The following is a 23,026-nucleotide window of genomic DNA, read 5'->3' on the forward strand; positions in this document are numbered from 1 at the left end:
AAACAATTGTGTGCCTTCTCTTTATTGCAAAAAAATATTCCAGACATACTAAAAACATTTAGACCAGTTCAAGAATTTGATTTTAAAACAACAAAAAAAGTCCAAAAATATAACTTGACAGCTTTGTATTTAAAAACCCAATCTAGAATCAGAGCATCACTAACTTAATAGGGCAGACCTTGTTTATCAAATGTCAGTGAGAACTGAAAGTAGATCACGGAGTACAAAGTTATACAGACCTGTACGCTCAGATCGGGGTTTCAGTGAGCATTTGTTGCCATGTATGATTAAATTAACTAACTGAATCCTGTACACTATTTCTGGACTGGTGTACATCACTTAGGTGATTTCAAATGAGACAACTGCACTTAACAATAAAAGTACTTATTTTCACGAGGGTAAAGATGACATGCTAACAGAGAAAGTGAAGGGCCACATATCAGGCTGAATATCTACAGTAAAAAAAACAAAAACACCTACTGATCCCTCTCTTCAAACAATAATGCAGAATGCAAAACTCAAGTTACTGATTAGTCTGAGTCACTGTCTCCCTCGCTGTCAGCCTCCTTCACATCTGCGCTGAACTTGTACTCCTGATCACAGCCCATGTACGCGTCACTCATGAAGTACAGGGTGTAGTTATGAACTCCCATCGCCGGTGCAACAAAGTCCAGCTTGACCTGCAGAAGGGGGGACAAGATAAACAAAATGAGGCCCCTCAAGATACGCGAAGAACACACAGACAGACTGACAGTGATTCCTCATTTTATAGTTCGAGATGTGACTCTCACTGACCTTTGCTTTCTGCTGGAGAGTCAGCCTCTTAATAGAGATAAGGCTGTTAGACTTGGGGTCTCCGATCACCACCCACCAGCCCTCCTCACGTTTCTGTGACAATGACAAATATTTAGCAAAGAGTCGTTACATGTCCAGGAAAAATAATAAGTATTTAAGACATTCTTGGACATGCAAAAACATAATGGCGTTTACCTGTGGGAAGAGAGGTGCGATGACGGGTCCGGTCACCTCCTCCTCTCTCTCCAGCTGAACTTGAACCAGAACTGGACTGCCACTGTGAAGAAATATACATCAACAATTACTAAAAAAATAACGGGATGAAATACCAGCAGCTGTTACTAGACTTTAGGATATCTTCCTTGGCATTACTGCAAACAATGCTGCAGACAGAAACCATACATACCTCTTGATATTTTCCTTTTCTGCTACTTCATAGGACAGCTCTATGTTGGGGTAGCGGTTAGAGAAGCGAGCCACGTCGGCCATCTGGGCGTCTGAAAGCTGCAGCAAAGCAGTTCTGTCTTCATCCTCCATCTCCATGATGTCAAAGATACTCTCCACCCCCTGAAGAACAGAGCAGGGATAAGACGGTCAGTGTCACGCACATGAGCAGCGGTTATGACTTAGTGTAACTACAGAACACTGGTGTACCTTATCTGTACAGCGCTTGATGTGCTCTGAGGTGAAGAAGGGCAGCTGTTTGAGGTACGAGTCCTTGGACCACATGGCCTGAGTGACCATCTGGGCCAGCTCCATAGCAGCCAGTGCAGGACTCAGCCAGCCGTTACTGGACAGCACATCAACGCAGGCCTGGATCAGACGAACCGCCTACAAAACACAACACACGGGTTGAATATACACACAGGAATCCTGAAATGTAACAGTTTCCTCCCACTCAGTGCCACAATCTCCATGAACCTGTACCTTGCTCAGGATATCCTCTGTGTCCGACTGCAGCTCAGCGCTCAGCTGCATCCTGGAGAGGTGGGCTTGCAGCAGCAGGTTTGTCTTCACGTGGGGGTCGTTGAACTTGGGGTTGTTCAGTTTGTGGGGCACTTTCTGTGCCAACTGAAATACAAAAACAAGTTGTTCCAACACAAACATACTGACTTGGTAGAGAAGTGTTAGTGTGACTGTGAATGTGAAGACATTGTTAGCACATCGCAGTCTGTGATGTGCTAACAATGTCTGGTTCTGGTTGTTTACCTGTCGGAGAATTGCGTCCTCGTGATGTCTAATGGGAATGTTCTTGTATTCGGCAGCATTGGAGATGATCTCAATCAATCCGCGGATCTTTGTCTTGGCATTCAGGGACATGCTGAACAACTCTGCCAAACACAACCACACAGCAAGTCAGTCACGTGTTCATTCAACACATTTTATATACACAAAAGGATCTATGAGAGGCATAGAGATAGGCCATAACAGATTTACAGCGAGTGTGATAGGACCGTTTTATTGGCACTAACCGATGGTGGTGTAGTTGATGTAGTAGTAGGCGGCGATCATGCCCAAATTGAGCGGTGCTACGTCCATCTCATCCTCTATGCTGATGCACTTGGACTGCTCCAGGTCATGTAGCGTGTGTTCCACCAGCTCAGACAGGTGGTCTGACAGGTGACGATGGGACATGCCTGACAAGGTAAGCACAAAAAGGCATTTCATCCAGTGTACGAAACACCATATTTATTCTGTATTTCAAAGCAGTCGGTTGCTTCTTAAACCAGACAGGATGAGACTCACCTTGCAGGTTGTAGTAGTTGGGGTTCTGGGTCATGCGGCGGTAGAGGAATGTCCAAGTCAGGTAGTCCACAGCGTCCTGCTTGTTCTCCACAGTCTTGGTCACAATCTCGGCATTGAAGTGGTCATGGAGGCAGTGGTCCAAATGAGACTCCACCGGCAGCGGCTCATACAGGAACTTCTTGAAGAAGTCCTAACAAGAAAAGAAAGAGAAACCATTTTAGTTTGCTCTTACTGTCATCAATTGACAAGTCACTTTTTTAAAAACTGAGCAAGACAGAAACAGCAGGATCTCTCTCTACCTTCTTAGAGCCCTGACACATGATAACACAGCGTCCCTCATCATCCAGCATTGGCCTGTTCGCCTTGCCCACCATCTGGAGGACGTCGTATATGGGATAGTCCACATAACTAAAAGAAAGAGGGAAAACAGAAGCAGAATGTCAGTAACACAATACATATTCATGCATAGTACACACCTTTATGAGAGCATCGACTACTTACGCATGGATTTTGCCATTGTAGTACTGGGTGTCCATGACAATGACGAGGTGTGCGGAGATATTGATGCCCCAGCAGAGTGAACGAGAGGACACTACCACCTGAACAGCACCTGTAAAAAAAAAAGAACAAGAGATTACAATCATAATTATTTAGTCCTAAATCGATACCGACCAAGCAGAAAGTGCAGAGGGACTCGTACCTGAGTTGAAGAGCTGCTCCACTATTCTGCGTTCGGTTGCAGACAGGCCCTCGTGCAGGTAGCCCACGCCGTTGGCCAGAGTCTCTTTCAGAGTCAAGTCATTTATTTTCTCCAGGAATGGAGCAAGGTCTTTCTCAGTGCAATGCAAGAACCTACAGAGAGACAAACATGTGTTCTTTTGTCCGCAGTGTCGAGGTGTAATGGAAACATTAGCACAATCGCAGTCTATTCATCACATGTACAGTCTCATTGTTGTGACCGACCTCTGAGGAACCACGTCAGCGGCACAGAAAGTGAGGATGTCGATGGCTGTGAGACGAGTCTGTCTTCGGGATGGGACGAACACCACGGCTGGCTTGGAGGGAGAGTGCCTCATGATGGCGTGGTACACTGGCTTAGCCATGGACAGCAGGCGAGTATGAGTGTGACTCACATTGAAGCCCTAAAACAGACCAGACAAGTTAACAGCAAATCAGGAACCTGAAAGGAGTTTATGTCTTCTTGGCTGGCTGCACGATTCAGTACAACACAACTATTTATTTGTTGACTGGCACACAATTTACAGACCTGGATGTGCAGCTCCAGGGGCACCGGTCTGACGTTGGGGTGGAAGTTGAATGTGGCTGTGGTGCTGCAGCCCAGCCAGTGGGCCACATCTTTGGCGTTGGACAAAGATGAGCTGAGGGCCACGATACGGATGGGGCGCTCAATCTGAGAGGAGATGTACCTCATCCTGGAGCAGATGACCTCCAACACAGGCTAATGAAAAGAACCAAGGGAAGTTAGCATGATGCACATGATGACTATTGCAGTGCACGCCTAGTGTGTATGACATGACGTGTTTTGTTCTTACTCCGTTTTCTCCTCCGATGAGATGTGCCTCATCCACAATGAAAAGGCTGACGTTCTGGACGTTTTTCCTCTGTTTCCAGCGGCGAGACAGGATGTCCCATTTGTCGGGGGTACTGACAATAATGTCACCTTTTCCCAGGAGCTTCAGATCTGTGCTAGTCTCTCCCGTCAGCAGCACCACCTTTTTGTTCAGGATGTCCTGGAACTTCTGGTGCCAGTCGACAAACACCTGAGTGACAGAAATTGACACATTTGTTTATATAATGGACGGAAAAATGAAGCAATGCTAGCTTTGATAGAAAGCTCACTTAAGTTCCCAATGACTTCATACCTGTTCGGCCAATGCTTCCATTGGGGTGATGTAGACGCAGCGACCTTCTGCGTTGTGCAGCAGCATCCTCAGAATAGCAAACTCGGCACAGATGGTCTTTCCACTGCCCGTGGGAGCTCCAACAAACACGTTATCATCACTGTTGTACACAGCGTTGAACACTGGAGGAACAGAAACAATACAAGTCAAGTCAAGAAAACAGTGTGCTATGGACAGAGAGCCTCGGGGCACTCCTTCACCTGAAGAACCACAGAGTACGGTCTGTACCTTGTGTCTGAATGGGGTTGAAGAAGGGGAATTTGTTCTGGTAGAGAGCCTCGAAGGCAGAGTTCCTGAGAGCAGTGACGGGCAGCGGCTGCAGGTCCAGCAGTTCAGTAGGTGGGGGGTATTTCTCTGGTAGGATCAGATGACGGAAGGACACTGGCAGCTGAGTCTCACAGGCTGAAAAGAGACAGACAAAATAAAGCAGTTAGTTGAAATGCTACCGTAAACATTGTGCGAATTCTATAAACACACGTTTTAATGAAGAACTTACAGAGCCATCGGTCTGAGACCACGCGGATGAAGTACTGTGGAGGCAGAGGCTCGAACACCGGGACAAAGAAAGTCACCAGGTGTTCGTCTTGGGCGTACTTGGCTTTGAGCAGGAAGTACTCGTGGTGGAGGATGACCTCGCTGTCCACATCCTCAACCAGGATCCAGAAAGCCTCAGAAGACCCATGAATCTAAAGTGGGAAAAGTTAAGTGTGTCAGGAGGCTACGATACAGTTCAGTACATGCAGCACATGGTGGGTTTACTGACTGACCTTGTCATCCCACTGGAAGTCAGGCGTGATGGTGAGCTCCACTTTCAGTGTAGAGCGGGTGATGGGCTGCAGATGGACAGCCAGGTCCAGTTTGGGGAACTGGTGGACGTATTTGTGGATGGTCTTCCCCATTTTTGGCATTCGGATCAGCTCACCTGAAAAACGTAACGCGTGACTTCTAATGACTTTCTAGACGGAGGAGGGAATTCAGAGAGCATGTTGTGGGGGAAAGGAAACTCACCAATCTCATTGTGGTTGAGGTCATAAAGACGCTCAAAGGGGAAGTTCTTCTTCTCTATCTTTTTGATCACTTCCTCTGGCAGCTTCTTGAACTGTCGCAGTGGAGACATCGACTGCCACCTGTGGAGAGAAGGGATACAGAACATCAGCGGCCTGCCTCTGCAAACAAAATACAGCATAAAAGGAGGAAAGAGTGACAGACTTACATTCTCTTGTCAATCATCTTGCACAGATTCATGGTCTTGTCTGTCAGTTGAGCCCAGCCTCTGTTGAGAACAATCTCAAATATGGCCCGCATTAACCTTCCAGCACTCTGCAAGGAAAATAATAAGGAAATAGAATTGAATCTAATGACGAGTCTATTTCAAAAACTGACAGTATCTTCAAAAAATGTTTATTTGCCAACTAGAAAAATGTGAGAAAACTGCAATTCGGAGATAAAAAAAAGAAAAGACGATGACAAAAGTGGGTTCTGGCATACCTGTGTAACATACACCATGTCGGCCATGAGGGCAAAGCCTTCCAGTTTGAGTTGAGAGATGTACGCCTGGAGCAGCACGTTGATCTGAAAGGATGAGACACAAAATACAAGGAAACTGCTTTATTGGGATTTAATTCATGATTCTTAGTATCTGCACACCATAAAATACAGAAACACGAAGCCATGACCATCATCTTGAACTAATCTTACATATTAGCTGCCTGTGATGGCCTATCATAAGTAAATGACTCGACGTCAATGAGAGGAATGTTAACTTGTTTGGAGACAAACACATTGTCCTACATTGTTAGCACTAGAATGACTACTTTGGTAAACAATTAAACGTATTTTATACAAACTGAACACGTGTTTAGGGATGCTACCTTAGCACTGGGCTCCTCAATGCTTTCCTTGACAGGAATGGGAACTCTTTCCAGCAGCTTCTGAAGTTCCAACTTCTCCTCCTAAAAGACACAGAAACATATCAGCATTTCAATTGAGCACGTTAAATGGAGTTTTGTTGAGGGTTATAACTGAGTAACTACAAGTGACAACCATACCTCTCTCACAGTGATGTTCCTGAACTCTGAGGAAAGTGAAAAGACTCTGAAGAGCTCAATCTCACTGAGAGTGGGCTTCAGCAGCTGGTTGTAAGTCTGAATGGAGTCATGAGTGATGTAGAAGTGACTGGCAATGCGTCCAAGGTCTGTAACCTTCAGGAGAAGAGACACAAAATGTAAACATTAAAACTTTGATGTCAAACTCATCCCTAACTTACAGCATTGGCATTAGAAAATAAAAAACAAGAGATGATAATTGATAGATGTGCACACCTGGAAGCTGCCTGTCCTCTTGTCATATTTAACAAGACTGTTCTTGTCCAGGACATTGGCTGCTGTGTGCACCAGGTCCATCCTGCGTCTCTCCAGCAGGGGATCTGCACTCCGGTCATCGTGGGACACACCGTACAGGGTGGGGTTACGCAGCATGCGCACATACAGGTAGGTGTAACCGAGCCAGTTCACAGCGTCCTGAGGCAGCAAAGATATGAGAAGTTATAGAAGTTGTAAAACAAATAGACTATTTGATCAGCTCCCTATGCATCTTTACAGGCCACTAACCTTAACAGTCTGCACATTGCCCAGTACTATCTCAGCATTGAGCATGTCAGGCAGCTTGCACACCATCTGACTCTCTATGGGCAGCTGCTGGTTGAGCAGGGACAGGTAGTACTGCAGCTCTCCATGGGACGTAATAAGGATTCCCTCTCCCTTGGTGTCGTACTGGGGACGGCCGGCTCGACCAAGCATCTGAAATAAGACACAATGAAATTAGTTATAACTGGTGGTGAGAGGTAAAAAGCCCTCTTTCCTGCAGTTTAGTACAAAGCAGTTTGGTACCCAGCCAGCACAGACTCACCTGCAAAATGTCCAGGGCTCCGAGCTCAGTCCATCTGCCTTTCTCTGGGCTGTACACCTGAGTGCCTTTGATGATGACAGTGTGAGCGGGCAGGTTGACACCCCAAGCCAGAGTAGCGGTGGACACCAGGACCTGGATGTGTCGATCAGCAAACAGATCCTCTACCAGCGTACGATCAACTCTGGTCATACCAGCGTGGTGGATAGCGAAGCCGTAGGGCAGCAAATCCTTCAGTTCGAGGTTCTAGATAAGAAAGTTAAAGTGTGAGTCAAACAGGGTTCTTAATTTGTTATTTCGTTGCAGTGAAGTCTCCGGTTAGAGGCATTAGCTCACCTTGCACTGCTCAGCCTCAGTTCTCAACACTTCAGTCGATGCTGAACCCTCCCTGAGGAAAAGACCCAGTGTGTCCTTCTCCAAACACATGTCTCTTATCGCCCTGGCTGTCTTTCCCGTCTCCTTCCGGGAGTGGACAAATACCAGCACCTAAGGGAGACAAGTAAATGTCAGGAGCCTCTCTAATCTAGTAACAACCTTGTTGATCAGTGCTAGTTCAGCATATAGTGTAATGCATGTCATTTTAGTCATTTTGGATCAAAGAGGACGTACCTGGTTCTTTCCAGCATGCTCCATGATCTTTTCATAGACGATCTCATTCATGATCTGGAAACGCTTGATGGCCTTCTTCTCTGTGATGCCGACATAAGTCTGCTCAAGGGGCACAGGGCGGAAACTACACAGAAAAGTATATATGTTATTGGAGATGAATGTGCAAAACAAGAAAACACATGCAGCGGTTATAGAAAGTATCCGTCTCCAAATGCACATGAAAAAAAAAAATAAAGTGTGTTTGCTGTTTTGTCATCCTCCAAACGACGTACCTGTTGTCAAAGTAGAAGAGTCCCTTGGCAGGATCTACGCGCAGGCAGGTAGCCACATCTTCATAGTTGGGCAGCGTGGCACTGAGGCCCAGCAGACGCACATCCTCCTGGGTCAGCTCCACATTGCGGATGGTTCTTGCCACCAGAGATTCCAACACGGGTCCACGGTCATCGTGCAGCAGGTGGATTTCATCCTGCACATGAGGGTTTTATGTCAAAACATCTGTACAGTCACCACACTCTGTATGTTTTATGAATTTATAATCCTTCATCAACATATTCACAGCACTTACAATGATAATGAGCCGCACTAGCTGGGTGTAGGTCCGGTCTCCGCCCTTACGGGTGATGATGTCCCATTTCTCAGGTGTGCAGACGATGATTTGAGTGGCGTTAATCTCCTCTTTGCAGAGCTGGTGGTCTCCGGTCAGCTCAGACACGGTGATACCGTAACTTGCCAAGCGCTGTGAAAAGAGAGAATTATTAAATCACTAAATTCCCATCCACAGAAATGTATTGATTTAAACGTATACAAATCCCTGCAGGACAGAGGTGGGGCTCACCTTACTGAAACTTCCCACCATCTCCTGTACTAGTGAGCGCATGGGTGCAATGTAGATGATTTTGAAGTCATCCACATTGATGGTTCCATCCAGGTTTATGTGCTTTCCTATTTCCCTCAGCATTGCCATCAAAGCAACATTGGTCTTACCAGCTCCCTGTGTGCACAGAAAATACATTATAGGAGAAAATACACTTTGGGAAAAACTGTCACAATGCTTTTGGGTAATTTGACTTACCGTAGGTGCACACACTAGCAGGTTCTCGTCTGTCTCCAAGGCGGTCTTGTACAGTTTGCTCTGGATGCGGTTCAGGGTTTTGAAACCTTCAAATCCAGCCTGTGCATACTTGGGCAACTTCTCAATGGGAACAAGCACCTGATGACAAAACAATATGCTGAATGAACGCCATGAACACGTCTATACACTACTCGTCACTGAAACTTTTGCATTAGTTGCTGCATAGCTCGGCAAATTGTAAGGACATGTTTTTTCGTAATGAGACATATAACCAACAAACCTCATCATCAGCAAAGGGCTTGGGTTTGAGCGCGGGCACGTGGACCTCCTCATAACCTTTGCGCTGTTTACGAAATGAGCCGTCGGGCAGTTGGCAACGCTTGTTGGCCATGAAATGGCTCCCCTGGGTGAAGGCCAGGTCTTCAAGGTCTAGCAACTGTCGAGAGGCCATTGACTGTAGGACAAGAACAAGAACGTGTCAACTTTTTTGTAAATATATCTATGGCAGCATATCCGATGCCATTTTACCACCCCGATGTAGTAATCTTGGGTTTGCTTTCAGTGAAAACACCACGAGTAGGTTGCATGATTGCAGATGATATATGAACAGAAACATTATTTACCTCTCCGTGGTCAACGTCCATCGCTTCCAAGTCATCAACACGAGACTTCCTCACCCTCTCCCTGCGAGATCGCTCCTCCTAAGAACACAAAAGCCCATGAACAACAGATAGGACAGAATAAACTAAAAGATCATTTTATAAGCAAGAGGTCTTACCCGAATAATATCCTCCTTCTCCGTCTCTTGCAGCTGGTAAAGGATCTTCGACAGTTCCTGATCAGACTCCATCTTTCCAATGATCCGCTCCTTTTCTGCCTCACTCTGAGCACTTGCCAGCATGGTACAATACTGAACTGCACGTCAGAAGAAAAAGTGATTTACTTCAAAAAAGCCACAACATCGAATCATTTTAAACAACGCCGTTCTACACCACTGACTTACTCATGCGACGATGCTGACGGAGGATTTTGATGAAATCAAAGGTGTTAAAGCCCAGCAGCAACACCAGCTGGTTCTCACATTCTCTATCGTCGCTGGCAGTCTGTGGAATACAAAGAAACAGCGGATGAGCGAATCTGAAAAATACACATGTGTATGGGCTACAAGATGGGCTATAAGATTACATACCTTGAGGATTTCCAACACTTCATCCGCTTTCTTTTGGGAGACAATGGCATCATCGTAGAAACGGCTGAGCTGACGCTGGAGCCAGAAGGCATCGATGTCCCGAGGATGTAGATCTTTTTTCTTTGCCGTCATGACGTCACCCGTGGCACCAAGCTAAACGAAAAGTAATTTATTAACTTTCAGTGCGGTGTCGTGTGCAATACTTCAAAAAAGATACAACTATCTTTGTAAATATTGATTCAGAAGTTGCACTTACGTTGGCTGAAAGAGCGCAGCCCACACCCGCCTCCTCTCCTTCGCTGTCTTCATCTGAGTGTTCGTCTCGTACCTCCCCAAACTGGTCTTCATCCCCCTCCTAAATAATTAGGGAAAAGAAAAAGCTATGACACAATCTACCTACAACTCTTTCAGCTACAACTCAGGAATAACGTATGATTCATAAAGATTAAGCAAAAAGCCCTCACCTCCTCGTCAGATTCAAACTGGACATTCACACCATATGTTTCATCGATGTTGTCATCTGTAAAGGTAAGATATGGTCCACAATCACAAGAATACTTTCATGGAAAGCTTAAACATGACTTACTGGCATCATTAACTTATTAATTACCCATATTCTGTAAGTCCTTGTCGCCTCCGTAGTCGGAGATCTTCTTGCCCAAATTAACCAACACATGGTAGCGTGTGTCATCAGCGGGCCCAAGAAGCTGCTCCACTTCACGCCGCCTTTCCTTGTCCCTCATTTTATCATTCTTCAACACCGCTAACACCTCATCCGCCGCTCCACACAGAATATCACGCGGCTGCAAGAAGATATGATAACGAGGTCAGTTAAAGCTTCAGGAGCGGATTAAAAACACAAGCTGACATTTAAACAAAACGGGTGTTTTAGAGTTTACTGACCTGATCTCCCAGAGCAGCATGGATGAAGCTAAGCAGCACTTCATAGGTCTCTCTGGTTTCTTTGGTTTTGGGCTTGTACACGATGCCCACCATTTCATCAATGCCTTCAGACAGAAGAGTAAAACCCTTCATTTTTTTTATGTCGTGTCTGTCCTCGTCTCTTTTTCGCCTCCTGTATAGACGGAACAAGACAAAAATAAGAGTTAAGAGTGGTGTCACTCAGCGGTGACAACATAACTGAGGTGTATTATGAAGATCATACATTAAATTCTTTAGCCAGTTGTGCCAAATATATTCCAGACCATAGCAGAGGTCTGACGTGATCAAATTGAATTTATGAGAATATCTATGATTTCTGTATTTGTTGGCAAATCATCATCATTAATTATCAATAATTATTGTTTTGCTGTGACCTTGTAAATTATTTCAAATATTACTTTTAAAAAACCTTATTTTTTATCTTCTCGATTTGTATTTTCAACATGCAATGAGTTACAAATGTCAACTTCCCTAAACACTGAAACCCTTTAGATTTGTTTAAACAATCTTAATTATCAGCTATATTGGAAGGCTTTGATCACATTGGGAATGTTTAACGGAGTTTAAGGGGGCCAAAACATGTGCAGACATCAGTGTTACGTTGTTTTAACTTTGCAAAGACGATAAAAACGTGTTGTTGACAGCGCGTACTTGTCTCGTCTCTCCTCCAGCTTCTGGGGTTTGGTCCTCTGAGCCTTGTCGCCCATCTTGGTCCCCTCCAGCTTCCCCACCAGGGACAGCACCTCTCCGTTGGGTTCATCTCTCCGTGTGCGGTCGATCAGAGAGCGATCGGCTTGTAACACCAAGTTGGAGTTCTAGCAGGTCGATGCAAACACAAAAGTAAACGTAACGGTGATCAGCAGCGACACTAACGTCTCCGCAGCTAGCAGCTAAGCTAACGGCTAGTTAGCAGAACGGCTAGCTACACACGAAGTAGCAGGAATTTAAAACATTTAGCATTTGTTTTTATTGCTTGATTGCGTTAAAAGAAACTCCAGATACACTACCAATTATACTACACTTCCAACATGTTCGCACTAATGAGTTTATCTTTCAATGTACTCACCGCTTTGTACTCGTACTGCAAGCTACGGGCAGTAACATCCGCCATGGTGCGAGTTTCGTGTTTTAACTTTTACTGCACTTTAAGTGAATGTGAACCAGCTCCCTAATACATCCAGAGTTGACTTTACTCTGTTATTTTAGGTAGACGCTGTGATCATCGGTGCAGTCTTTGGATTTACAGCATGAAACAGTTTTCAAAATGTCCGAGTTTCATACAAGTAAATGCGTCCCCAGTACGTCACAAAAGCAGTTCGTTAACACGAGCTCACAACAAGCCGCCGCGAACGCTGATTTCCGTTTCCGGTGTCAAAGGTTAAACCTGTTACACACACACACACACACACACACAACGCCCCCTACAGGCTGTGTTTATCTCATCATACTTTCAGTTTTAAATGGCCTATATCCACAATACAGTCCTTGCAGAACACTAAATTCAACATGATTTCGCAAAACCAGTATATCGCACCCACTCACAGCCTGTTCATTACGGACAACAAATGAAAGCGGTCATTCTGTGTTTTTATTCAATATTGCTAATAGGTCGTCCTAAAATACCTCAATATTTGGCTTTTGATTCCTGGCTAAATCTAAATAAATTTGTTTTTAATTAAAAAGATAAGGCTCAGTGCCCCCAAATAATGAACTCTCATCAGTATAACTGCATTGTGAATGGTCCCAGCTGCATTCTCTTTGACACCACAATACAAGTTCAGAATTTAAAAAAGGTCTATCCATCTATTTATTTATTTTTAGTCATTTTCTGAAGTATGCTGGTTAACATAGATGTCAACATGTCTGGTTGCTCCAAACATAAAAGGGAAATTCTCCTATTTAAGGTAAATGGGCAGCATTCACAGCCAGATGGCAGCATAGAGAGTGTTTTGGAGTCCAATGCATTGCTCAAGGATACTTTGCCTTGTGAATAGGAGAGCCAGTGATCAAACCATCAACCCTACGTGAAGGGACGACCCATTCCAACTTCTGAGTAACAACAGCCCCTAAACATGTACAAATGCTTCCTGTGTATTCTGAATGTTCATTATTTATGGCTGTTGAAGGGATTTAACTAGTATATGTGCAAGTATTTCACATGTTTATGTGTGCATTCTTTGTGCTTATGTGACAGAAATGTTACATTTTTGGCCCAAATTACTTCTCATATTGATGTAGTATGAAATGTAGTAAGCACTAAAGATATGATGTAGAAACTATATTATGAAACTGAGACAGGAACACATAAAAACAAGTAGAGGAAGATGCAGTTAATGTGGGTGTGACCGTTTCCTTGAGAGAGAAGTGTGTTCATGTTTGTTTTTACTGTCTGTGGCCTCATATAACTTCCATCTCCTTTTGCACATCTGTCTGTCCCTTTTCTCCATTCAGAATCTCTGATGTTTTACATCTACTGAGCCAGTCTTTTAACCTCAGTCACACCCAATGGCAGACACACACACACAGAGAGAGAAGGGGTGACACAGATAAATGGGCTGCACACATCAGTGAAACAAATTATAGGTTAGTGTGCATGTGGGGGGTTGAGGGATTACTGACAACACACACACACAGTTTGATTCAGGATATCTGTAGTTATTCCAGGTCATATTCGGAGTGTTGATCCTCCTCTCATCTGTCAACGCATTACTTATGAAGTGCACTCTTCTGTCCTCTGGTTCAAAGGACAGAAATGACGATAGTGTGGGCAGTGATTAATTTCCCTTCTAATTAGTTGTCATTATAGCTGGATTTAGACAGCTCAATACAAATATTACATTTAAACACTTAAAAGTTTTTCCCACCGAATATGCGTGTAAATCGTCCATTGTACTTTAGACTTGTGTCCAGACAATGTGATCTGTGTTTCTTTCTGTCACAGGGACACCACATGAGCACACTTCAGCTGTCTGAGCAGCTGTTGTCGTGACGCCATCTGTGAACACATTCGGCCCCAGAGCTCCCAACAGGAGTGTGAGAAAACACATTGTCCCTGCGCACACACACACACACACACAGAGTCCTGCATGTACGGCCTAGACATAGCGGAGAAGGATCGCTTTCTTCCAGGAAGAGTCTGTTGAGCGAGGTTTACCATCTGTGCTGCCACAGCTCTGTATTAAGGCAGGGTTAGCCTAGGTAAGGTATTAGAGGCTGGAGCTCCTGACATGTGGCTTCTACACTATTCTTGTCCCCACTGAAATGAATTCCACAATGTTCACCCATTATCGTCTTGTGCCGATTCATCACTAACTTCATCTTCCCAAAACAGCCTTATTTTTCCCCCCCATTTACTGTGCTACAGTATAATGACCTGGTTAACTCCATTTAAAATTGCCTCTTTGATCCAACAGTTTAATATGCACAAGACATTCAATAAAAAGGTGCAGTACTGGTGAAACATAGCCAAACACACTCCACCAAAACTCCAACAATATTGAGAAATGAGAAAATGGTGAGCTTTGAAAGTCATCACACAATGAAGCGTGGTAATGTCTCTCTGTACAGTTTTATTTACATGATACTATTCTGTCGTAATGCTGGATAGCAAGATTATATGTAATACATAAATATCAACACAGTTTGTTGTTTTTTCATTTTTTGTACAAATTTGCATATAACTAAGAATCAGAAAGGGAAAAACTCAAAACGGATACATACAGTTGCCTTTTAAATGGAAAAAAAAACATCCTTACAGGGGGAGAAAAAACAGGGATTAACACAAGTCACAAACATACGTTGGTTTCAATGTGTCAGGCAGCCATGAAAACACACTTTTGCACAGGAATGTGCACATGCACGCTCACAAATACACATACACACGCACACACACTTTTCTATGGCGCTCTAAAGCAGTCACACAGACCAATAGCTGTTAGACAGATGAGAAGTTACATCTAATCTTGGTATCTATTATTTTTCATAAATCTAGCTCTGGCATGCTCCTGTAGTTCTGTAAACATGTGCTGATAAACCGGGTAGCTCCAAAGACAAAAGGGTTGGGGAACAACACACCCACACACACACACACACACACACACGCACACACACACACACACACTGTGCTCACATGAATGTTCTGTTAGCGTATTAAAAAAAAAAAAAGTCATGGTTCACATACCCTAATTCCAAAAAAGCACTGAATGCATGCGCTAACATCAGTACAATATCAATGGAAGAGGGAAAAAAAGCTAATAAAACTGTCTGTCAGTAAATAAAATGTTTGAAACCCTAAGTTGAGTGATGCCAAATATTTCTGAAACACTAATGCAGATGAAGAGTAACTCATGCATTTATCCCATTCATTCATGCTCCTGCCAGGCCTGCAGGGGAAGGGTGCCGTCCTTCCTCTCAGGCCACACATCAGTACACACAGCCCTGCACAAGGCGTCTGCAATTACAATATGAGCTCAGACCAGTTGAGGAACTCCTTTACCCATCACGTCCATTGAAAAATGTTTAGATTTAGTGAAACTTGGGAGTAATTGGTTTGTCCCTGTCTAGCGTGATACCTCCAGCCATAATGGAAACAGCCTCATCACAATCAAACCAATCAAAGTCAACACAGACATGCTGATCAAAGGGTCACTGAGGCTGACTGTCAAGATGATCCACGGTTCTGCTGGGGGTCAAAGCTGATGAAAACAAAGTAAAAGGGAAGACAACGAAGCTTAACAGAGCAGCTGTGAGGTAGGTAAAGCTAGGAAAGACAGAGACAAAGTAACAAAGCCCCTTGTGCATGGTGGGGGACAGTTGTACGGTTCTCCAAACGTTGACCGACTCCAGTACCAACGGAGCACAGAACAAGAAGTTCAAAAGGTTGAGGGACACAACTCGTGTGGACTGTTACTGTGTAATCTGAATGCTTTGAAAGACATGCTAGTGTCTGACACATGACAGGGTTTTAGTAAAATGGCTGTCTACGGTTTGGCACAAAATGGCGCCTGGTTTGGGTGAGAGGAGCACAGCATATCCTGGACATTTAGCCTGGGCTGCTCTTAATAAGACAAGACATATTCTTAAAAAAAAAAAAAAAAAGAGGACTGAACAGCCGCAAAGTCACACCACAGAAAGTAGGATAAAACAAAACTAATGAATTAATCAAAAAAGAGGAAAGTGATCATTCATGCATCTCCCTCAGACAGGATCTTCTTCTTTTTTCCATTTTCTTGAGGTTGTTATTTCGTAAATCAAGTCCTTTCGATCCTCACTTAGCCACTCGTGCTCCTTTCAAAAAGGTTCACACTCATTCTCCAGTCTTTGTCAAAGGTGTTGTCATCGTTGCTGCTTCTGTTTTTGTAAAATCTATATTCTCTGGATCTTGTCCGCCACCACCACAGGGTTCTCTTTACGGATCTTGGCGGCGGCCTCGGCCTTGTAATCATAGGGACAATTGTGCTTGTCGGAGTACCGGTGGATGCCACAGAACAAGTTTCCACAGCGACAGTCGAACCCTGGAAGCACAAAAAAGGTCAGGGTTCAAAAGCTAGAACAGGAGAGGTGAAAGTCGTGGTCAGAGAAAACGCTTCGGCTTTCCATCTATAACCAATAAAACGGTTATCACAACCCGCCTCGCTGACAGTAATCACACGTGCTGCATCAGATGCTCCTTCATGTCCCCATCTGCTCACCTGTAAGCCCCACCCTTTTGCGGCACATGAAGCACCTATTCTTCTTGGGTTTTGAGTTGTCCCCCTTGCCTTCTTCACTGCTGGAAGACGCTACAGGAGAAGGGCTAGAAGCAGCAGGCTGGTTTACAACTACAGAAGAGAAAGACAACAGGGGAAATAAAATACTTTTTAGTCATGCTAGGTTTAATTTGCCATTGTCTTGAGAATTTGCAAGAGCAGCAGATTAATGAGTTGAGTTAATTGTTCTATAAGACATGCATAAACACTGGCAACTGAAATGATCTCCGTATCTCTAAATTGCCCCCTCTTTTTCTTGGCAGAAAATAGTGCACTACACTGAGGAAGCCTCTGGCAGGCAGCATCCAATCTGAGAATACCCTCTGGTGTAGAGGTATTTTTAAACGGGTTTATTTTTAGACCTCGTCTCGTTTTTGGAGGCTGTAAGTAAAACCAACAGTTGGATTTAAGGTATGCAGCTAAGCATCGAAAATAAACTGTGGCTACAGTGGGTCCTACAAGGCGATGTTTGCCGTAAGACGTCTGTATGTGAGCATTCATCTTCATGCGTCTGTTCTTGGCCCGTGTGCCACTTGTTTGTATCGGCTAGCCTGTCGGTAACTACAAGTGTGTCTAAGTGAGTCTGCATGTTTTACCAGGCTCTAAGGATTCTGGCTTGTCCTCTCTCGAGATGCTCATCTCCGTCATTTGTTGGGTCACAGGAAGAGATCCTTGAACAGTTCTGAAGGTTTAAACAAAAAAACAAAAAAAAAGGGAGAAACAGGGATCAGCAGGAGAAAAGGAACCAGAAGTTATCACATTCACAGATTACTAACTATCTTAAAATAAATAAATACAAATCAAACACAGTACTACTGACCTAGACATGTCTGGTGAAGAGCAGGGGGAGGCATCAACCTTGGCTAGACTGGCTTCTAGTCTCTGGATGGCTGAGGCCTCTGAGATAGGACTACCAGCTGAGCCTGGGTGAGAACAGAGTGAACTCCATTACACAAAAACATTTGAAATAGATACAAAAAGGATTAAATATGTACAATCATAGGTGGGAAATTACTTGTATATCAAGAACTGTATTAATGTTGAAATTAAATTACAATAAACTCATTGTAACTACTCCAGATTAATAATTTAAAATGTCTTCAGTTTCTCAAAGCTGTATTCGAGATAATCTCTCTGCTCCTTTTACTGTTTGAAATATAGGTCTCAACAGGTTGCCAGTGTCACATTGTGGGACAACCTTCAACGTTTGATCTGAGAAATGTTTAAAGGGAGTGAACACCCACCTAACATTGAACACTGTAATGAAGAAAACAGCTGTCTGTCATTACAAAGAGTGGAAAAACAGAGAGGGGGGGACGAGAGCTGCATGGGAAATACACTGACTGGCCTGGAACTGGTTTTATGTCAAAACAAACGTCTACACTTACACAAGTCCCTCCTTATCTCAAGCTATAAATATATAGTTTATAATACATCTATTTGTTTACAACACAAACTGGGCTTCTCTTTCGTGTGTGTGTGAACTAACTTACCCATAGGGCTGTGGGGGCTCATACGGTCGCTGCTCTGCTGCCGTGTCAGGTGATCCTTATAGCACACGGAGCACATACCGTTGGTTCTTGGGTTGCCATAGAATCCACAGCCCGTGGCGCAAAGCATGGGCACCGGGCTCTGGTTCGTCTCTTGGGCCATTTCTGACAGAACGAGAGAAACAAGAGTGAGAATTAGACTGACAAATGCACACAAACAGAGAGAGAGCATCTTCCCGCACCAACACATCAATGTGAAATACAACTGAGAGCTACCATGTTTCCCCATCACGGGGCACGTTTCCCTGTTAAGACGTCCCTGCCGTCCTGACAAACTAGTTCCAAAGAAACTTGTTGCCAGGGCTCACAGATAACAAGCGTCATATTATGAAAATTGGAAAACAACACGCCGGTCTCTTTTGACTTGCCCTTTCGCCGGAATACAGTAATGAACGCTTCTCCACAGGAAGTCCAGAGAACGAACAAACGCTCGCTCTGTGCTGCTCAGCACCTTGGCAGAAGCCGGACGCTGTTCTGTCCCAGCTTTGTTCACATTTGTGTCTCCCTTTACTCCCCACAGGTCTGAGAACAGTTGGTATGGCTCTTCTATACATTTCACCCACCATCTCTCCTTTTTATAACTGTATAGTGCTTTAAGAAAAACTCCAAACAGCTAATCATATAGTGTCACATAGTTTGCATCACTTACAGTAGTTAATTCCAAATAACGAAAAGGTAATTGTGTTAATAGGTGTCATCACAATGCGTCGTGATAATTATATGACCAAATATGACTCTTCACAATTACTAACGCTGCCTCATCAGTCTATTCACTTCCCCCAGACACCAAACGAAGCACTGAGTCATCGGCAGTATCACAGCCACCAAAAGAACAAAGCAGTAACAACAACAAACTGTTTGAGAACAAGATGGGAAACAAAGTAGGTCGACAATTTCAGAAAGTATTCCCACACCCCTTCCCCCCTGTGATACTTGCCCCACAAGACATTTTCAAAAACCTCTCGAGTCTTTTCTCCCCACACACATAAGCCCATAAATATGTGCGAAACTTGGCCCTATGACGTTGTCATCAGCCTGCTGTGCTGCAATGCAATACAACAGGAAGTTGTATAATGGGAGGCGCTGCCTTTGAGGCAACAGATCAAAAACACCTCGATGAATGAACAACAGACAGGAAGTTCTAGATTAGCCGGGTAAGAGGCCACCTGTCTGTCAGTCCTGCCCTGACTGTTTTACAAATCGCCTGTGTGACCGATACCAGACCCTCCAGAAAAGAAAACAACACAGCCAACAACTACCAGAACCATATCTCCCGTCTAAACAACCTTCGACCCTGTCGTGCTGTAACATGGTAGCTGCTTGCTTGCTTGCGTTGTTGTGACGCTCGTCTACATTCTGGTCACAGACACAAACAGGACAGGACAGACAAGCTTAATGTTCCAGGAGAGACAGTTGGCAGTTCTTTAAGAACGTCCTGTCAGTTCACTCGAGGTGTCCTGGCCTCACGGGCACACTAACAAGTTCCCTTAAATCTAGAGCTACCCCCCCCCCCCCACTCTCTTTATCTGCCTCTGCATGCTATCACTGACGTGTCAACAAAAGGTTTTCCTCGGAAAAGCCCATAAGGACCTTCTCCGTGTCACGTGTTCAACTGCTGACTGCTGAAAAATACCAGACATGACTGACCCGGAGGTTAGTAAGCGTGTAGCTGAACAGGAATTTGTCTTTGCATGTGATCTCCCGTATCATTCACTTTAAACCCAACACCAGTTCATTATGCTGACAGCTACATTTGGACTGTACAATTTGAGCTACACATCCATGTCCCCACAAATCTTAGACAAGGTCTTTGAGTAAAAGCAGCTCCTCAAATGAAGGATAGCATTTTAAACTGAGACAGAAAAACAACATGAAAGATAAGACGACAGGGACCATGGCTGCTAACAAATTGACCGTGAACTGTTGACTTTCTGACACAAGGGACAGTGGGGCTCAACTGTCACTGTTAGGCCTAGCTGTCAGACAAACAGCAGGCATGTTAACCTAACATCTACCAAGACCTCTCACAAACCTGAGATAAGGTAGGACGTAAAATCTTTCTCTATGGCATGAATAAAACGCATAAAGATGATTAAATTAGGTATTTTAGAGAGAAAAGCACACATGCTGTGCATGAAATATGACTTGATTGTTGTTGATGTTGGTGTCTATCACCAACTGGAGCTACTCATCCAACCACCTTGATTAATATATAGCTAAATTACTGCTTAACGAGCTGAAATGTCCTAAATATGACATACATTGTGAAATACTGAACAGCTGACAGGGCAAGTCAGGGGGTTTCCAGCACAGGGTAGATTACCAACCACAATCATTCACCACCAACTTCCTTTCACAAAAAGAACTATGGCAATAAAATGTGAAAACGGATCTAAAAATGGTTCTGTTTGGCCTCTAAGCGGCGGACTATTGAACCCAGTTCAAAACAGCATAGCTGTGAAAACCTCTAGCAAACCAAAGGGGGGACACAGTGCTCCTGTATCAGACACAGGTTTAACGTCAGCTCTCATTTCAGGCCCTGCTGGGCTGAAAACTACTGAGTCACACTGAAGGGCAGAACAGGAAAAAGCCCACTGTTTTGTTACACGCACTGAATTTATTCTCCTTAAAAGGACACAATGTTACAAATAATCACCAGAGAGCGTCAGCAAGAAAACAGCACTGATGTTTAGTGAAATAACCTACAGTCTAGACAGTGTGGTCTCTGCTCCCTTTGTTTCTTCTTTCTTCCTTTGTCTGCCATCTCTCTGCTTCCTGTTTAGACATCGTTGTGTAGCTCCCCCCTTTCTCGTATTATTTCTACTTAAAACCATTTTCTACGTGTTTTCAACGACACAATGTGAACAACCTCCAGTATATAAATCACACTTAAGTACTAAGAAACGACTTGGTGGAGCCACATAGCTCTCAGCACCGAGCAAACCTTCGTTTTGTTCTGAGCTAAAACTACAAAGATGTACTGGCAGGGCATTTAATATTTAACTGAATGATCTGTAGTAATGTCAGAGCAACTCTTTCGCTCTACTTGCACATTCGGCTTATACATTTTCTATTTCTAGACAGGAATTAGCTGGCTTTGGTTCCCCATCCCCCAGCTCGGGGCAAATAGAAAAACAGAAGAGACATCAACCAGCACTAGCTAGCTCCCTCCCTTGTTTTCCCCCGAAACCAGACGGAGTCACGTATGAGGGCTTGAGATGTTTCCAGTCAGGAGGAGGAGATGGTGATGGTGTTGGTGGTGACAACTTCAACGAGCCCGAAGACGAAAGAAAAGCGTTGTTTACCACACAATACCACCACACACATACACCCCCCCCTGACCTTTCAATCCACCGGTAAAGGTCGCCGTGACCGACCGTCGGCCTAGTTAAACACCCCTCTTTTTGTTGTTTACCTCCACAAGCTGAGCTCCCTTCAAAATTCATCCTTAAGAAAAAAAAAGCAATAATCCAAGATCATCACCTGCTAAAAAACGATGTAGTTTCTCGCGAGACGACAGGAAAAAGTGGCCGTTTGTCCTAGCGGAAGAAAAAAACGGTCGTCGAAGGGTCCAGGTCGTGGTCCTTTACTCTTTCTACTTGTGTTTTAGTGGCGGTGTCCTTCGTGTCAGACGGGTCTAGGTGGGTTAAATGCTCCCTTCCTCGCCCTCCTACCTCTCTCTCTCTTCCTCTCTCAGTCTCCCGTTCCTTCTGGATGGATGTTTGTTTCCTTCTTTAGTAAGAGGAGTGGCGGATGATGTCACGGGTAAAACAACGTGTCGCCATTGGCTGGCAGCGGAGCCCCCGAGCGCTCTGTACAGTTTAGCGAGTCGAGGGAGGGTTGTTGGTTGTGCGCGTGCGCGCAGTCAGTGTTGCGTTATTACACATCTCTTCGTCATCCACCTACAAGGCCACGAATCTGTTTTATTGAGTAATACACCTAAACGAATGCATCGATAAATATTAGTGCTGACATGACAGAATTGAAAAAAAAAAAGTATGATTAAGACGATGTTCTCCCGGGAATGCCTCTTTGTACATTATTCTATATCTGTGAGAGGGCACTATTTCTTGTTGAAACTGCCTCGCCCCTCCTGCCACCTAGTATGATTATTTATGTCAGGGGAACAAAACAAGTGCAGATTTATAACCACAGAGATATACAACCCTGTTTGTTATGGGAGAGGTTTACACTCTACCTTCCCTCCCGCACACCCACACACACCCACCCACCACACCTACACCCACACACCCACACACCCACCCACACACACACGCGCACACACACACACACACACACACACACACACACACACACACACACACACACACACACACACACACACACTTGTTTTGTTGACATTGAGAGTGTAAACATGTTTTCCGTGAGGTAACAACAGACAAGAGCCAAGCAGTAGAGGTGGATGATACCACAACATTTAAAACTGATACCAAGTCAAACTGGGGCCAGGATCACAGATATTGCTACCAATATCAATATGGATGTGATGTCATATATAGGCATGTACATAGGCCGGTTCTGAATACATT

General features: G+C 44.3%; 2 protein-coding genes across 3 annotated transcripts; both read right to left on the reverse strand.

The window, feature by feature from the left end:
- Positions 1–12: 12 nt before the first annotated feature.
- snrnp200 (small nuclear ribonucleoprotein 200 (U5)) lies at positions 13–12,471 on the reverse strand. The gene is made up of 44 exons (XM_079161931.1): positions 12,246–12,471; positions 11,831–11,994; positions 11,141–11,312; positions 10,848–11,040; positions 10,702–10,757; positions 10,494–10,592; positions 10,238–10,390; positions 10,052–10,151; positions 9,827–9,963; positions 9,672–9,749; positions 9,329–9,502; positions 9,049–9,186; positions 8,812–8,967; positions 8,542–8,712; positions 8,249–8,442; positions 7,977–8,100; positions 7,704–7,853; positions 7,371–7,613; positions 7,073–7,261; positions 6,785–6,982; positions 6,512–6,664; positions 6,335–6,415; positions 5,952–6,035; positions 5,677–5,783; positions 5,472–5,590; positions 5,231–5,385; positions 4,960–5,149; positions 4,692–4,865; positions 4,425–4,585; positions 4,095–4,322; positions 3,809–4,000; positions 3,505–3,683; positions 3,242–3,393; positions 3,043–3,151; positions 2,841–2,949; positions 2,542–2,731; positions 2,268–2,432; positions 2,005–2,126; positions 1,723–1,866; positions 1,450–1,626; positions 1,202–1,362; positions 991–1,072; positions 796–888; positions 13–680 (listed from the first exon to the last, which is right to left on the reverse strand). The coding sequence occupies exons 1-44, from the start codon at positions 12,288–12,290 to the stop codon at positions 531–533; spliced, it is 6,411 nt and encodes a 2,136-aa protein (XP_079018057.1). The 5' UTR covers positions 12,291–12,471; the 3' UTR covers positions 13–530.
- A 2,257-nt stretch (positions 12,472–14,728) lies between these two features.
- On the reverse strand, positions 14,729–22,172 carry zfand5a (zinc finger, AN1-type domain 5a). Of its 2 annotated transcripts, none has more exons than XM_079161958.1 (6): positions 21,960–22,172; positions 18,420–18,581; positions 17,747–17,849; positions 17,523–17,608; positions 16,870–16,998; positions 14,729–16,692 (listed from the first exon to the last, which is right to left on the reverse strand). In XM_079161958.1, exons 2-6 carry the CDS (start codon positions 18,577–18,579, stop codon positions 16,544–16,546), a joined length of 627 nt encoding a protein of 208 aa, XP_079018084.1. In that variant the 5' UTR covers positions 18,580–18,581; positions 21,960–22,172; the 3' UTR covers positions 14,729–16,543. The 2 variants fall into 2 exon arrangements, with proteins under 2 accessions (XP_079018084.1, XP_079018083.1); XM_079161957.1 differs by having other exon boundaries at positions 21,892–22,172.
- Positions 22,173–23,026: the final 854 nt, after the last annotated feature.

The sequence above is a fragment of the Pholis gunnellus genome, assembly GCF_910591455.1.
Source record: "Pholis gunnellus genome assembly, chromosome: 6".
NCBI classification, from domain to species: Eukaryota; Metazoa; Chordata; class Actinopteri; order Perciformes; family Pholidae; genus Pholis; species Pholis gunnellus.